Consider the following 16,123-nt stretch of genomic DNA (forward strand, 5'->3'; position numbering starts at 1 on the left):
GGGAGGAATCTCATATTCCTCAATGTGTACTACGTTCTTGGCATGGAACCGAACCTTCTATCTGTGAGTTAGATTATGCGGCATTCTCCTTAGCTTGATGTCATCTTCGGTGCACATAAGTGTTCGATTGTTGATCGTGCGACACGCACTACTGTTGCTGTTGGTATTGAGGATCATGGTCTTTACAGACTTGTGGATATAGGTGATTCTCTTGAGCATGCCTTTGTAGCAAAATCCTCCTCTATCACCCGTCTTTGGCATCAGCGATATGGTCACCTGAACATTCATTACCTTGCTCAGCTTATTCGGGAAGATTTAGTACATGGCCTACTTGAAATTCAAACTCAGAATCAGCGAGTTTGTGATGCTTGTTAGGTTGGGAGGCAACACAAGACACCGTTCAAGGATGGTGAGTCATGTCGAGCATCTAAGGTACTACAGTTGTTCCACGTTGATGTATGTGGTCCAATGAATGCTCCTTCTGTTACTGGGTGCAGGTATTCCTTACTTTTTGTTGATGATTTCAGTCATAAGATGTGGGTGTATTTTCTTAAACAGAAATCATATGTGTTTCGTGTATTTCAGAAATTCAATACAGTTGGAGAAGGGATCTTTCAAATGATTACCGAGATATTCAATATTAACTAAAGAGTGAAAGTGTGCTTAAATAAGAGTTACAAACTATTTATTCGATAAGGTTAAGATCAACAACTAAGGAAAATAGATGACAACTAAAAGAATATTCCTAAAGTCTATCCTAACAACTTAATTGACCATTATAACTAAATATTACAATATTATTTTAATACTATTTCTTAATGGTCATTTTGTTAACTATACAAAGCTTATCCCAAAATTTTACAAATTTTCTAGGACTCAAGGACTTGGTAATAATGTTTAAAGTCCAGTCCTAAATTAGAATGTACTGCAACATCATTGATCCATCTCCTACAAGTTGTTGTATGAAATGACAATGACTCTCCACATGTCTGGTATGCTTGTGGAAGATTGGATTCTTGGCAAGATTTAGGACCCCTTGGCTGTCACAATACAAGGGTGAAGGCCCTGTCTGAGACATTTGCATGTCTAAAAGCATCCTACGAAGCCATACTGTCTCACATGTTGGTTTGATTGTTCCCCGATACTTTGCTTTTGTCAAAGATAGAACCACTACCTGCTGCTTCTTATTGGTCCATGTGATTGCATCCGTACCAAGACTAAAAACATACCTAGAAATGGATTTCTCATCATCAATAGAACCTACCCATTTTGAATCTGTGAACCCAACCTATCATGCCCCGTCTTTTATTGACCCTTAACTGTTTCAACACATAAATCAAAGAGACATCAATGACCAAAAAATTGTCTCATTTATGAGACTTCACAATTTTATGACAACCTAGCTCGAACCACAGCAATGCAAAGGATCAATTGGCTATAGAGGATGATAATGTTCATGGTTGAGGAATATAACTCTCTTGTGAATCGCTTCCTCTCCAAGATAACAACAAGAACACAATTTGTGAAAATGACTAGTTAACTGCATAAAAGATATTATTATGTCATGTCCCCTTTCTAGAGTGGACATCGGAGACGGAGGAGTTGGCCTATCATTGGAGTCTCGTAGGCTAGCAGAGGTTGATTGGGACTCATTCAGTGCATATAGTGATTGGATTTTGGCTTTACAGGCAGTTTGGAGCCAGTTTGGAGCAGTTCCTAGATTTTAGGGGGTATCCCTAAATTTTAGGAGGTCGTAACAGTTGCCAGTCGTGAGGTTATTCATGACCTTTTAGATGGTTTCAGTTTCAAAGAGATTGGGCTTGTTTCCTAAATTTTAGGAACATCCCTAGATTTTAGGGATGAGACTACCAGTGAATCCTTGATTTCCGACTTCAGTCACAGACAGGTGACAGGATGATTTTAGGGTTTGTAATGTCAGTTGGGCATTTTGTGGCTATTTGGGTTATATTTTTAATATTTCCTAAGTTAGCGTTTAATAATTAAATAAGGCTAAGTTGTTAGCCATTTTGGAGTAATAAGGGGATTTTTGGTCTCATCTGGATGCGCATCCTATTGTGTGATAGCTCGTTGGAAAGATCTTGAAATTCTTTAAATCTTTCTCTTTGGTCTCAGGGCAATTCAGTGAGCGGATTTCTGTCTATGGGGAAAAAGGTCATTTTCTAGTAACATGACCACTTTAAAATAAGAAATTATAACATTTCCACTAGACCACGCCACTTGGAGACAATTAGGGTTCGATTTGCAATTGAGAGGGGTTATAAGGGGATAGGAGCTTCATTCTATGATTATCTTTTACACATTTTACATCTTGGATTTGAGATTTGGCTCTGGAAGAGCTTTTCAGCATCTGGGACGCCAACCCCAATGCCTTGCCTGTTTGGGACGTAGCCCCCAATACAGTGGTTTGGATTTGTTTGCAGCTATTAGCATCTTGGAGATTGTACGGCATTCTTTCTGGAGGTTCAGCAATTCTGACAGAGTTCAGCGTGGGGTTTGGGGTTTCTAACCAGTTGGGTGTACTTGGCAACCATACGGCTGTACCTGGCAGCCACTTTCCTTCCCACGTGCAGCACTTGGAGGGCTGGAATCTTGCCACAACTTCATTCCTAGTTATGTTACTCTTTCAGCATCCAGGTTGGAATTATTCCTGATTGTAATCTTCCTGAAATTATTGGAAATCTTCATCTGGTCAAATATTTGATTTTATATTCAGAAATCTGCCTTGAATCGAATTTGTTTTGGCTGTATATGAACTTCATTTTCAGTACTTTGTTCATGTACTTGTACTTCATTATTTACTTGTTGAAAAATCATCAAAATACAAAAAGAATTCAACCCTTCTGCAACTTCTGTCTATTTCTGAAAGAAAATATTAATAAGCAGGAAAAATCAATTTAAATAAATAAAAATTACAGCAGATTGGTAAAAGAGATCCATCAGGGATCTTTCAGTGGTATCTAACATGACCTTTTTCCCCATAGACAGAAATCCGCTCACTGAATTGCCCTGAGACCAAAGAGAAAGATTTAAAGAATTTCAAGATCTTTCCAACGAGCTATCACACAATAGGATGCGCATCCAGATGAGACCAAAAATCCCCTTATTACTCCAAAATGGCTAACAACTTAGCCTTATTTAATTATTAAACGCTAACTTAGGAAATATTAAAAATATAACCCAAATAGCCACAAAATGCCCAACTGACATTACAAACCCTAAAATCATCCTGTCACCTGTCTGTGACTGAAGTCGGAAATCAAGGATTCACTGGTAGTCTCATCCCTAAAATCTAGGGATGTTCCTAAAATTTAGGAAACAAGCCCAATCTCTTTGAAACTGAAACCATCTAAAAGGTCATGAATAACCTCACGACTGGCAACTGTTACGACCTCCTAAAATTTAGGGATACCCCCTAAAATCTAGGAACTGCTCCAAACTGGCTCCAAACTGCCTGTAAAGCCAAAATCCAATCACTATATGCACTGAATGAGTCCCAATCAACCTCTGCTAGCCTACGAGACTCCAATGATAGGCCAACTCCTCCGTCTCCGATGTCCACTCTAGAAAGGGGACATGACATATTACTAGGTGGGTTGGTTAATTAAGTTGATGCTAAAGGTAAGCATTTTAATTATGAAAGGACCAGCGGTTAAGCAATGAAGAGTCACGTCTCCCTTCAACAGTTGCAACTGTAGGAAAGGGCATAACTTCTCACCATCGATGGAGACATATAAAGAGACTTATGTGCTTGCAACGATATGTGAAGATGCCGTTTCAGAACTGACTATGAAAACATGCAAGATTTGGTGTTTTTTCTGATTGATAGCTTGTTCCTTATGCAACCAATTATGTGCCTTCGGCAATTGCTCTTAAAGAGCGATCCAATTGGATAAATAAGTAAGATTGAAAAAACTCCCACCCCTTGCAAATGTTTGTGATTGTCATCTTATACGCTGGGAATAGGTGGCATAGGAGACACATCTTTTTCCTTTTCCTCTTTGCTGCCCTTAATGTCTTTTATCGTGCCTTTTCAACTATAACCAAATTGGTTATATGCATAACTAATATCAGTTACTCCTAAATGCATCTTTCATTAAATGGAGATTAGTTAAGAAGGTGCTTTATTATTAATTTGGTGCTGCCATGATTATCGATATGCTTGGAATGATTAGCTTCCTTGACAAATCGAAGGACATTGGGTATTCTATATTCCGATAATCTGAGGTTGTCCTTACTCAATGAATCCAATTATTATGCTAATCGAATATCTGCTCTTCTCATTAATGCTGATCATCACCTTGAATGGGATTGATATGCTGATTGTATCTTAAGGAGTTGATCTCAATGCTTGACTTCATGTCTATAGCTGATCTGTTCCAACTCTTTTCCAATTGTCATTCTATCTTTCAGGGATGATAGTTGGTCCTCATGTTGCCCATCATCACTTTTTGAAAGGTGATCAACATTTATGACTCTTATTGTATTTAGGTCTTGAATGGGGACATTACACAGTAGCAATATTTATATAGAATTAGTCAATGTGAGATGTATGCACTTGAAGAAGTGGTCCAATCTGTTTGTTGCATCTTGTGGGAAGAGGATAGAGGTGTAACCCAGCAGTAACGAGGGGCTCACAAGTGGTCATAAGAACCCTTGGAGTCAAGGAACCAGCTACACTCTCTATGCCAGACTCACAAGATGATGTGTGTATGGGTAATGGGGTTGAAGGGAAAGCAACATGGGCTGCCAAGTCCAGCAAGGAGGTTAGAAGAAATCATTCCTTGGGCTTGGTTGACAACGGACCCCCACAATCCCCTCTCATGTCTCATATACCAACTTCTATCTATTTTTGCATTAGAATGGATTAGGTCTAATTATAATTGAACATGTATGTAGGTGTTTGCTTTTACTTTTGGGTGCAGGTTGTCCTTCCAAAACTACACTCATCCAATATAAGGTATGTGTCAAACCTTAATCCCACTTATATCATTCATGATTTTCTTGATTAAGAAACAATCATATTGTAGTATTGAAGTAATGATTTGTTTCAAATAAGCAGAATAGTAATTGTCTCCTAATTAATTAATTTAAATCATAAATGTATTGAAACAGATTTATTAAATAAACAGGCCTATACCTAGTAGGGACATTACAAAATTAGGGCAAATTTAGGGCATTCCCAAGTAGGGGACATTACACAACCAGCCTAGAATATTTGCTTCTGCTATACAGAATGTCAAAGTCAAGTTTCTTCTTTCACATATCTCAACACCCTCTTCATTGCAACCCAATGTTTTGCCTTGGTTGCTATCATGAATCTGAAAATGTAACTCATAGCATAGCTCAAGTCAGCTCTAGTGGTTGTAAGATAGATAAGGTTTCCCAATAGTTGCTTGAATGCTTACTCATTGATCACCTTTGAGTTTGATTTGGTTGAAATCTTCAGCTCTTTCTCCATAGGTGTAGATGAGGTTTTGCAATTTGTCATTCTAAACTTGTCTAGCAAACTCCTTGGATATTTATACTAAGAAATGAAAATATCGTCACTTGTCTTCCAAACCTCTACACCTAGGCAATAATGTAGGAAGCCTAAGTCTATTGTGTCAAAAATATTGTTCAAATTCCGTTTGATTTTTTCAATCAAACGTGCCTCACTACCTATTATGATTAAATCATTCACATAAATGACCAGAAGGATGATATCATTGCCTACACTTTTGACGTACAAGTTAGGATTTGGAAGACTTATTTGAAACCCATGTTCATCCAAATATCTGTTAATCTTTATGTAGCATGCCCTGGGTGCCTTCTTCAAGCCATAAAGAGTCTTCGTCAGTTTGCATACTTGATACTCCTTTCCTGCCACTTGAATTCCCTAAGGTTGAGTCATGTACACTTCTTCCTCCAAGTTTCCATTGAGTAAGGCACTGTTCATGTCCATTTGATGGACTTTTCATCCAAACTATGTTGCTATGACCAGAATGAATTGGATGGTGCTCATCTTTGTTGGAGCAAAGGTCTCCTCATAATCAATACCTTCTCTCTGCGAGAAACCTTTAGCCACCAATTGTGCTTTGTATTTGTCGAGTGTACCATCAGATTTGTGCTTCACTTTGTACACATATTTTCAGCCAATGGGTTTCTTCCCTGTGGAATATCTGAAAGTCTTATTCTTCATAAGACTTTGATGTTCAACTTCCATAACCTTTTCCCATTTTGGTTTACTTTTTGCTGTTGCAAAATCCTAAGGTTCATAATCACTATGAATGTTATCTATAAGAGCAAAGTTAATTGTGTTCAACTTGCTTGTAATATCCCCAACAATTTTTTTTTGATTTTTCAAGAAGATTACAAACACAACCACACCCGTTAGGGTTAGAATAAGGAATCCAAAACCAGCTAGAAGGAACCCTACACCTTTTGTTCACCGAGAGCCCAAGCTGGGAGGGTGAGAGCATATGCTAACAGGGGATCGTTAGATACAATTTTAGGTAAATGCTTATTACAATATTGGGCAGCAAGCCAACCCCTTCCACTTTCCAGCGGGTAGAACAAAGAACTTGGCAGTAAACCAGCCAAATAAACAAGAACACACTCAAGCACATATCACTCTACAGCGATATTTTAGCGGGAGGACTTATTACTAAACAAAATCAACTCAACCGCTTATGCAGCGGGAGGACAATACAAACATAAATCACTCAACCGCTTATGCAGCGGGAGGATTGAATACAAACTGAATTACAAACTCTGAAGGCGGCCAAGCCTACCTCTTCCACTTGTGCAGTGAGAATTACAATGAGTACTTCAAATACAATAGAGGTTAGTACTACTAACCAACAATTACAATGAAGAGAATAATGAAGTATTAAATATCACAATACTGAAATTCTGAGAAAAAACAAGCTAAAACACAATTAACCAAATCTGATATAAAATACCAGCAGACTCCAGCACTGGACCAGCAACACTGAAAGACTCACAACTCCCCCAAAACAGCTCCGAATTGCTCACAAACACAGGCAAATGAAAGGTATAACCAAGACGCTCAAGATAGAATCACAAATCAGCACCAAAATCACCTCCAACAAGAGGCACACAACCCAAGGCAGCTCCAGGAAACTACGACCAGCGACAGTAGTACGATTTGCTACTAAAAATCAGATTACACACCAAAATCAACGCCAAGGTAGAAGAATAATCGCCTTCCTCATACACTTCCAATGAGCTAATACCCAGAATGATTGATTGCATAGGCAGGGAGATACAATCAAATCTTCGCTTCAGCCACACCAAAATTCAGCAACATTGAAAACCACACCACACTCTGAAAACCACACCACACACTGAAAATCTGAAATTTCACATTGAAAACTTCACCAACAATCCAACACTCAGCTAGGTACTATGTCTCAAGTATGAAACTGGCTAAACTAGGGAGCCACAACTTCGAAGCTCAAGTTCACTCACCATTTCGGCAACATAACAATATGATTTCTTCAAGATGTTCAAATGAGGCGCCCAACCTTGTATTTATAGATTTGAATCTCAAATTTCCATGAATTGGCGCCCAAAATTCATTTGAAATTCACTTCATTTCATCTTCATGTCCCCTTCCAACATGGCGTCCACTTTCCTAGGTAAGCCTAGGCACACTTTTCCCAAGGTCCATGTTGGTGTTGGAAATAAGCCACACCCGGACTGACGATGGACTGGTTCAAGAGGGGCCAGTAGCTCAGTGGTAGAGCACTCTAGTAGCATATGGAAGGTCCTAGGTTCGAGTCCTAGCTGGTCCATGTCTCAACATGGTATCTGAGCCAGGTCGAGGCTAGGAGCCCCAAGTACATGAGAGGTGTGGCTTAGGGGGGGTGTTGGTGTTGGAAATAAGCCACACCCGGACCGACGATGGATTGGTCCAAGAGGGGCCAGTAGCTCAATGGTAGAGCACTCCAGTAGCGTATGGAAAGTCCTAGGTTCGAGTCCTAGCTGGTCCATGTCTCAACAGTCCACATTTGCAACAATGGAATATTAAATACATAAAACATATTCAATTTGGACACCCTTTTCTGACTTGAGAAATAAAACATAACTTAGGATAAATGATATTATATTTCCTTTCCTAAGTTGTTCCTCCAGAATAAATCAGTGAAATAATTAAACATTAAACTTTAGAATAAAGTAATAATACTTAATTAACAATTAAAAATCAATCACTGATTGCTGCCAAATCAACCATGTGAACGGAAGTGCAAAAAACTCTAATTTGAACTGGATTGGAGCTCTGCTCAAGACTATCAAAATTAGCACTGCTTAAACTGACACTTACTAAAAATAGTAATTTAATGAAAACATCTCCGAAAGACATGCTCGGAACACCTAGAAAACCCTCAAAATCCAGTCAGCTGCCACCAACTTACTAAAAATAGTAAGTTCAGAAATCACTCCAGAACAAAATGCATGTTAAACCACTGTGAAGTTCTCGAAAAACCCAGAAGGAATCCCTAGTTCTTTCTGCCAAATTCCAACTAGAATATCCTTGAAAACTGTGAAGAATCCTCCTAGAAAATAGGAAACCCTAATTCCTCATTCCAATCAGCCTACGGGTCTCCGGAATAGGCCAATGGACCACTGGTTACTCTTTACTGAGAAGGGGACATTACATTGCTCTTGCCTCCAGATGATCTTTCTTCAATCATTTCATCATCTTGAACATCATCAACAAATTTTTCCCACCAATTAGGTTTCTTTGTAGAAATCCCACCATCCAAATTAGTGTGGTGATCATGACTTGGAGTTCTTGGTACAATATCATCTAGATGCTGATCTAGGTTCTCCTAAAGAAAATGTTTTGGTACATGTACTTATACATGCTTGGGAGATTCCACATGTTCAAAATCATTGGAGTCCCAACTTCAAGTGTAGCTAATGGAAGTTGGACATCTAAATCTTAAGCCTTTAGAGGTTGATCTCTAGAACTCTTGATGTTAGAAAAGAGATGAAAAGACCCAACTTCTTCATCAATCACCACATCCTTGTTGAATGTCAAGTGGTCAGTGCCCACATCATCTAGCATGTCGGCTTTATGATAGTCATTGTACTTGGTAAGCATTAACTTTTGACTCTTGGAGTCTAGTTTGGTTCTCTTGGCATTCAAAATCTAGACATATGTAGTAGAACCAAAAAACTTAAGATGGCCCACTCTTGGTTTCCTCCTAGACTATGTTTCCTCTAGGGTCTTGTCCTTCATTGCCTATGTCAGAGAACTGTTGATAAGGTACACTGTAGTGTAACTCCAACATGCAGCGGGCCATCTCCTTAGTTGTATGGTTCCGCTCAACTATGTCATTCTGCTAAGGGGGTATAGGGTGTTGTGAATTAACGTATGATACCATGTCTAGCACAAGAGTCTGTGAATTTGTTTGAACAAAATTCACCCCCATTATTAGATCTTAGAGATTATTGAACAATTTGACTCTTTTTGTACTAATGGCTTAAACTTCTAAAATTCTTTAAACACTTTTGCTTTTGATTTTAAGAAAATACATAGATTTTCCTATTGTAATCATCTACAAATAAGAGAAAATACTTGCAACTAGTGTCTAATGTCATATTCATTGGTCCACATAGATCTGCATGAACCAGCTGAAAAGCCTTGTGTGTTCTTGAAGGGTATCCTTTTGAAAACAGAGATCTACTCTGCTTCCTTGCCTGGAAAGCTTTGCAAGCACCTTGTATCTATTGCTGGATCTTAGGTAAACTTTCAACCATATTCTCTAAAGCCAAATGAGAGAGATAAGAAAGATTGAGAATTTGAGATGCCCATATGTTGATGCCAAAGAGTGTTGATAGCAGATGAACTCTTTGTAGCCAATGCATGCTCTTGAATCTCTCCAATGTCAACAAGCTGATACAAACCATGATCTTCTATGCCAAGTGCAATGTTTTTTTGGACTCCTTGTCAATAATATGGCACTTGTGCTGAAAATGATGCCCAACTTGGGATTGTGGCACAATATTTAACTCATTAGAGCAAATTGAGCTTCATGCTCGAAATAAAGCATATATTGAGGAAAATAAGAGATTTTCTTCTAGAATTCATCTGGACATTGCCTTTGCTAACAATTGCATACTCCTCACCATCATCGAAGATCACTGCATCTGAGCAAGCCATATACTTAGTGAACAAATCCTTTTGTGTGTAAAATGTCTAGACGATCGAGAATTGATGTACCATGTAGAAGACTTGGAGTGATCTTCTTGTCGTTTGGCCATAAAAGTGTATGAGGGTGACTCCTGCTCAAAATGATCTGTGATAGGAGCCTTAGGTGTAGGCCCTCCCTGTTTGGATTTTCGAATAGCCAACCTCTTTTTGCGACACTTCTTCATGTGACCAAGTTCACGACAGTAATGACATGTGATAGTCTCTAGATTTTTCGAAGTATCTTCTTTTTGTCCTTGACGTTTCTTCTAAGGTCAATTGCCTTTGCCCTTGTCCTTGGCTGCAAAGACTTCTTCTACACTTGGTGAATCACTTCTGCTACCAAACTGTTTCTTCCATCTATCGCATTGCAAAAGTTTATTGCACAAATCATCAAATTGCTGGTCAACATTGGTAGACGTGACGTTGAGTGTTTCTATGAAATGCTCATAGGTTTGTGGTAATGTTTTTCAGTGTATAACCAATTTTACTTTACTTTCCTGGTCAAACATTGGACTAAAGCAGTTATTGTTCGGCCTAATGGTGCAGATTATAGAGGAAAATATTGTCAATGCCACAAAATCCTTTCTCAAAAAAAATGTTTTGGTCAAATTGAAGTTCTTGGTCAGCACAACAATAAACAAGGTCAGGGGTCAAAATAGTGAGTGAATGCACTAGTCAACACCTTAGATCCTTCCTGATGTCTTCTTTAGCTGCCTCATCTTAGCAGTGTTGGTGTTGGAAATAATCAGTGTTCCACAGGCGTTGGGGACGGGGGGATGCATTTCCGGGACGGGGAGACCAAGGGCCTAAGTTTGGGGATGGCGGCGGCGGGGTGGTGGTGCTGATATAGTTATACATATACATATAGTACTTGAAAAACTAGTTTTGAAAAGATGTATGACAGTATTACAGTATAAGAATTACATTTTCAAATGAGACTATAGGAAATTTGAAATACTAAATTTAAATACCAATTACCAAGATTTCTAAGTTGTGTTGTTATATGGAGCCTAATCAGACTCGGAGGTTAGATTTTTCCTACTTCTATCGGCGCATTTTCCCCCTATATTTTTCAACGGGGGTTTGGGGGCAACGCCCCGTGAGACCAAAAATACTTTTATTATTTTCTAAAGGCGTCGGGTGTTATTTTTCTATTGGCCCACGTCCAATTAGAGTTACCCCTTAACCCCCCCAAAACTTAAAAAGTCACTTTTTTAGTTTTTTTTTTTAATTTTAATTTTAAACATTGCATATAAGTGGGGGCGACGGGAGACGTCTGGGCGTCTCCCCTCCCCGTCCCTTGAGAGACGTCTGCACGTCTCTCGAAGGACAGGGAGACGCCCAAACGTCTCCCAAGGAGACATGGAGGCGTCTCCATGTCTCTCTGGGAGACGCGGAGACGTCTCCCCGTCTCCGGTGGCGCTTGGGTGGCGGTGGCGGGATGGCAAGGGACGTCGCGTCCTCGTCCCCCTGTCCCGGAGACGTCCCCATCTCGGAGACACGGCCAAAAAGGGGGGGAGACATGTCCCCGTGGAACACTTGAAATAAGCCACACCCGGACCGACAATGGACTGGTCCAAGAGGGGCCAGTAGCTCAGTGGTAGAGCACTCCAGCAGCGTATGGAAGGTCCTAGGTTCGAGTCCTAGCTGGTCCATGTCTCAACATGGTATCAGAGCCAGGTTCAGGCTAGGAGCCCCAAGCACACGAGAGGTGTGGCTTAAGGGGGGGTGTTGGTGTTGGAAATAAGCCACACCTGGACCGACGATGGACTGGTCCAAGAGGGGCCAGTAGCTCAGTGGTAGAGCACTCCAGCAGCGTATGGAAGGTCCTAGGTTCGAGTCCTAGCTGGTCCATGCCTCAACAAGCAGTATAGTCTATCCCTGAATTTCTAATTCATAACATTCGACCATTACAACCTATAGAATTCAGTTATTTTTTCTTTTGCATTCATAACCATATATTAAAACTCTCATTCACTTGCAGAGAATATTGTGGAGTTATAAAAACTGTACTGACTTAGCCCTTTTCAGAAGACGAAATCCAAGAATCACTGGAAACAGTTTCTTTTCAAGCAAAATGCATTTCTAAATGAATATTTGAATAGCAGTTGAGCATGCATATATGAGGAGCTAGGGACAATTTCCTTTTAAAGAAAAGCATTGATAATGACTAATGAGTATTCTATCGTTTGGAATTTTGAACCAGACTTTTTGGGCTCATTTAATGTTAAATATTAAAGATTTACTCAGTAATTCTTACATTTCTGTTTTCATTGTGAGTGAGCTTTCCGATGGTTCTTGTTCTTTCTGGTCATTGGCATCTTTTCTGTTCTCATAAGCTCGGTTTTATTTTGTAGGTCATGTCTCTTTTAGATTAAAAAAAAAACCTTAAATCAATTTTTGTCTGTATTTCATCTTTATCTACAAATGTTTGTCAACAATCTTATCTTGCTCCCAGACGACTCATCGAAAAAAGGGTTGTTTCTTGTGGGTTGTTTCTTGTGACAATTCCTGGAATGTTATTGAGATCTTTGTAATATGCAGGGCCATATTTGGGTTAAAGAGTAGCGTGATTAATTAGGGTCTGATGTAAATAAATTATAGGTATCCAGTACATTGCATATTCCTTTTTTATTTTTGTCTATTTCTAGTTAAGATTGTAAATTATTTTTCGTTAATTTTACAGCTGAATCACTTGAGTTTTGGAAAACAATGGTGGTTGATACTAGCATAAATTTGGTGAAAACCTTTTTATTTGAAAATGCAAATGCCTCAAAAGAAAAAGAAAAAGATGCTGTCAGAGTTGATTCTACATATACAGATGAAGTCCGAGATTTATGGACACAATATGTCTGCGAGGTTAGTTTTGATTTTTTGCTTGTCACATTTTTTTAAAGACTAGTTCAGAGCACGTTGTACAGGTCTGAGTTGCTTTTATGGGTTAATTTGTATTCTCACAGTATTGTGATCGTGTTCTTCGGGGAGCACACGAATGGAAGCAACATAATCTTGGCCGTGCACATCGGAGACAAGTTCTTCGACTTAAAAAAAAACTTTCAGAGAAAAATGTGCAGGCTTGATAAGTCAAATGGAGGTCATGATGGACTTTCTATGGGCTTGTGTACTGTTTGCAAAGTGCCGAGAGATTATTTAATGGCTGATGATAAAAGAGAAAATTTCAGAGGATTTCTCTTTGGTTTGATTTCTGATTATGGCAAAATTTGAACTAGTTTAGTTATGCTTATATTAGTTCAAGGGATTCTCAGAGCAAATAATGGGATTGATGATATGTTTAGTCATGGAACTCGAATGATATAATTTAAAAAGTGAAGCGCCATCCAGTGCTTTTGTAGTTGAGGTTATTAAATTTGCAAGTTGATATAAGACGGCAAATACAATTGAATATCCAGGGGAAACCTTTTTTTTTTTGCTCTAATGAATTTGAAAGTTGCCTTTCAATTTGACTGTCAAATTACCTTTTCTAAAATTCTTAACCTGGTATGTCAATTGAAAGCAATGACTTAATTATCCAAGATATTATGAGTTCTTACTTTTTACTCTCTGATTAGAATGTACTATATAGTGGTTGTGTCTATTGCAGTCCCAAGTTTTATTATTAAAAAATCTTATTTAGAGTTTCCTAGAGAGTTTTTCACTTATGCGGACTGAATAGTTAATATCCTATGTAAAGCGGCATGGCGAAAATTTTTCAGAGGACTTCTCATTGGTCTGAGTTCCCATTTTTGAGAATTTTAAACAAAGATCAGATAAGCTTTTCTGAGAGGTGGAAACTTAGAGCTAATGGTGGGATTTATACCATATTTGTTCTTGAAATTATTTTGATTACTTTTTAAAATTTAGTAGTCAGCTTGTGCATTGTGACTAGAAATAATGTGATACTTCAGACTAATAAAATATTAATAAACTAACTATATTGAGGTGACAGCCTCTAGATATATTTGGAAACACAAGTGTGGTCACGAAAAATCATGAAAAATATTAGATGGTTGTAGCATTTTGTGTTTCAGAAGAAGATTCTTGTGTAATGATGGTGGTTACCTATGTTCTCGTTGCTTAGTCTATAGTTGGTTCCATGTGCTTCGATATGATGATTTTGTCATTCCTTGACCTTTGTCCAAAACATCGTACGTGCTCCTTGTGTTCTTCTTAGATAGTGTTCTTGCATGATTGAAACGAGGACCAATCTAGAATATTATGGTACAAATACCATGCAAAAACAAGCATAGTAATATTCCTTCACACAATGCAAAAAAATACAATATGGTGTATACGAACTACTTTCATTATAAATGAAGTGTTTTATGTGTTTCCTATTCATTGGAAGTGTGAAGAAGTGCGTACACACACACATGTATTGAGAGGTGGGGTGAATCAGTATAAGACCAATTTTTACAATTTCTAACTTTAACAATCATAAAACAATAATGAAATCATTCACACAAGTAAGATCTAAAAATTTAGAACACAATATGTACACAATTTAAGTGGAAACCCTTGCCAGAAAAAACCAGAGCAAAATATTGGTTATATAAAAAACTTCTTACAATCTTCGTAGGCACCAACCCATAGGAAACACCAATCCCCTCCACTAAGTGCCAACTCAACAAAAGATACCAATTTTTTCTGATGAGAGACATCAACCTCCCAATCTTGCATAATAGAAGGCACCAACCTTTGAAATGCATAGTAGTAATAAAATCTGTGCATCTATTCTAGATCACCTTCAACCACCTCTCACAACTTCAATAAAATCTACCTTAAAACCTTGCTTTCAAATCTGCTACATCTCCACTTATATCTGCAATATGATCTTCAATAATTGCTCTCAAATCTAAAATATATCCTCACTATATTTGTTCCAAAAATGTCTGATTTTTTCTCATAAATCTGCTCTTTTTATGCTGTCTAAAAGTAGGAAAGAAATTTAATGAATTGTTTTTATAATTATCCTCAAAATTCTTCCATTTATACCACTTCAAGCAACACTTCAATCAAAGGTTGCATCCCCTTAATTAGGTTGGCCCGAACAAATATATTTTTATTTTCTTAGGTTGGCCAAGGCAAATATATGTATATTTTTATTGATTTGTTTTCCTTCCACCAAGTAAGCACTAGGCTCTAGGGAGGTCGTCCCTTCTAGAGGTGGGGTACAAAAATTTATTAAAAATATTTTAATCACCTTACCAAGGGTGGCTGAAAGAGGGGGTGTTATGCAATGGTTGCCCTTTTACATCAATGACAAAGATTATTTGGGGCTAACAAAATAAGATAATGAATAGCTTCCCCTTAAACACATGCTTCTCTTGAAGAACCTAGTGAATGGATGGGAGTGACATCGCTCCCAATTTCTTCCTTAGGCACTCAAAAATCACTTTTGAAAGAGGCTTTGTGAAAATATTTGCAATCTAATTTTTGGTAGCAACATCCTCCAACTTTACTTGTTGATCACGTACATGCTCTCTCAAAAAGTAAAATATGTAATCGGAATATGCTTCGTCTTGGAGTGCATAACTAGATTCTTTAAGATGTTAATAGCACTCGTATTGTCATAAAATATGGAGATAAAAATCTTGAATTCAATCTTAGTAAATTTCAATGTTTGTTTCATCCATGGAACATGTGTGCAACAAGTTGTTTTTGCAATGCATTTTGTCTTTGTTGTAGATAAAGAAATAGAACGTTCGTTTCTTAACCAAGATACAAAATTGTTACCAAGGATGCTCATCCACTTGTGCTTTTTTTTCATCAACATTGCTTGCCCAATCAACATCCGCATATGTTGTAAGAGTGAAATCTTCACCACAATCCAAAATCCATAGTCCATTTCAAATATTTCAATATTTATATGACTACATTGACATGGGTTTCCTTCGGAACTGC

General features: G+C 38.1%; 1 protein-coding gene and 1 non-coding gene across 2 annotated transcripts in view; both read left to right on the forward strand.

Moving 5' to 3' along the window:
• The window catches only part of LOC131065045 (tRNA dimethylallyltransferase 2), a 99,465-nt gene extending 85,710 nt beyond the window's left edge, over positions 1-13,755 (forward strand). Inside the window, exons 10-11 of the mRNA XM_057999416.2 lie at positions 12,909-13,081; positions 13,183-13,755. Of these exons, the coding sequence (XP_057855399.1) occupies positions 12,909-13,081; positions 13,183-13,302 (293 nt within the window). The 3' untranslated portion in view covers positions 13,303-13,755. The remainder of the gene's footprint in view (positions 1-12,908; positions 13,082-13,182) is intronic.
• On the forward strand, positions 7,746-7,817 carry TRNAA-AGC (transfer RNA alanine (anticodon AGC)). Its single transcript has one exon. It is a non-coding gene; the product is annotated as a tRNA-Ala (tRNA).
• Positions 13,756-16,123: the final 2,368 nt, after the last annotated feature.

The sequence above is a fragment of the Cryptomeria japonica genome, chromosome 11 (genome assembly GCF_030272615.1).
Source record: "Cryptomeria japonica chromosome 11, Sugi_1.0, whole genome shotgun sequence".
Classification (NCBI taxonomy): domain Eukaryota; kingdom Viridiplantae; phylum Streptophyta; class Pinopsida; order Cupressales; family Cupressaceae; genus Cryptomeria; species Cryptomeria japonica.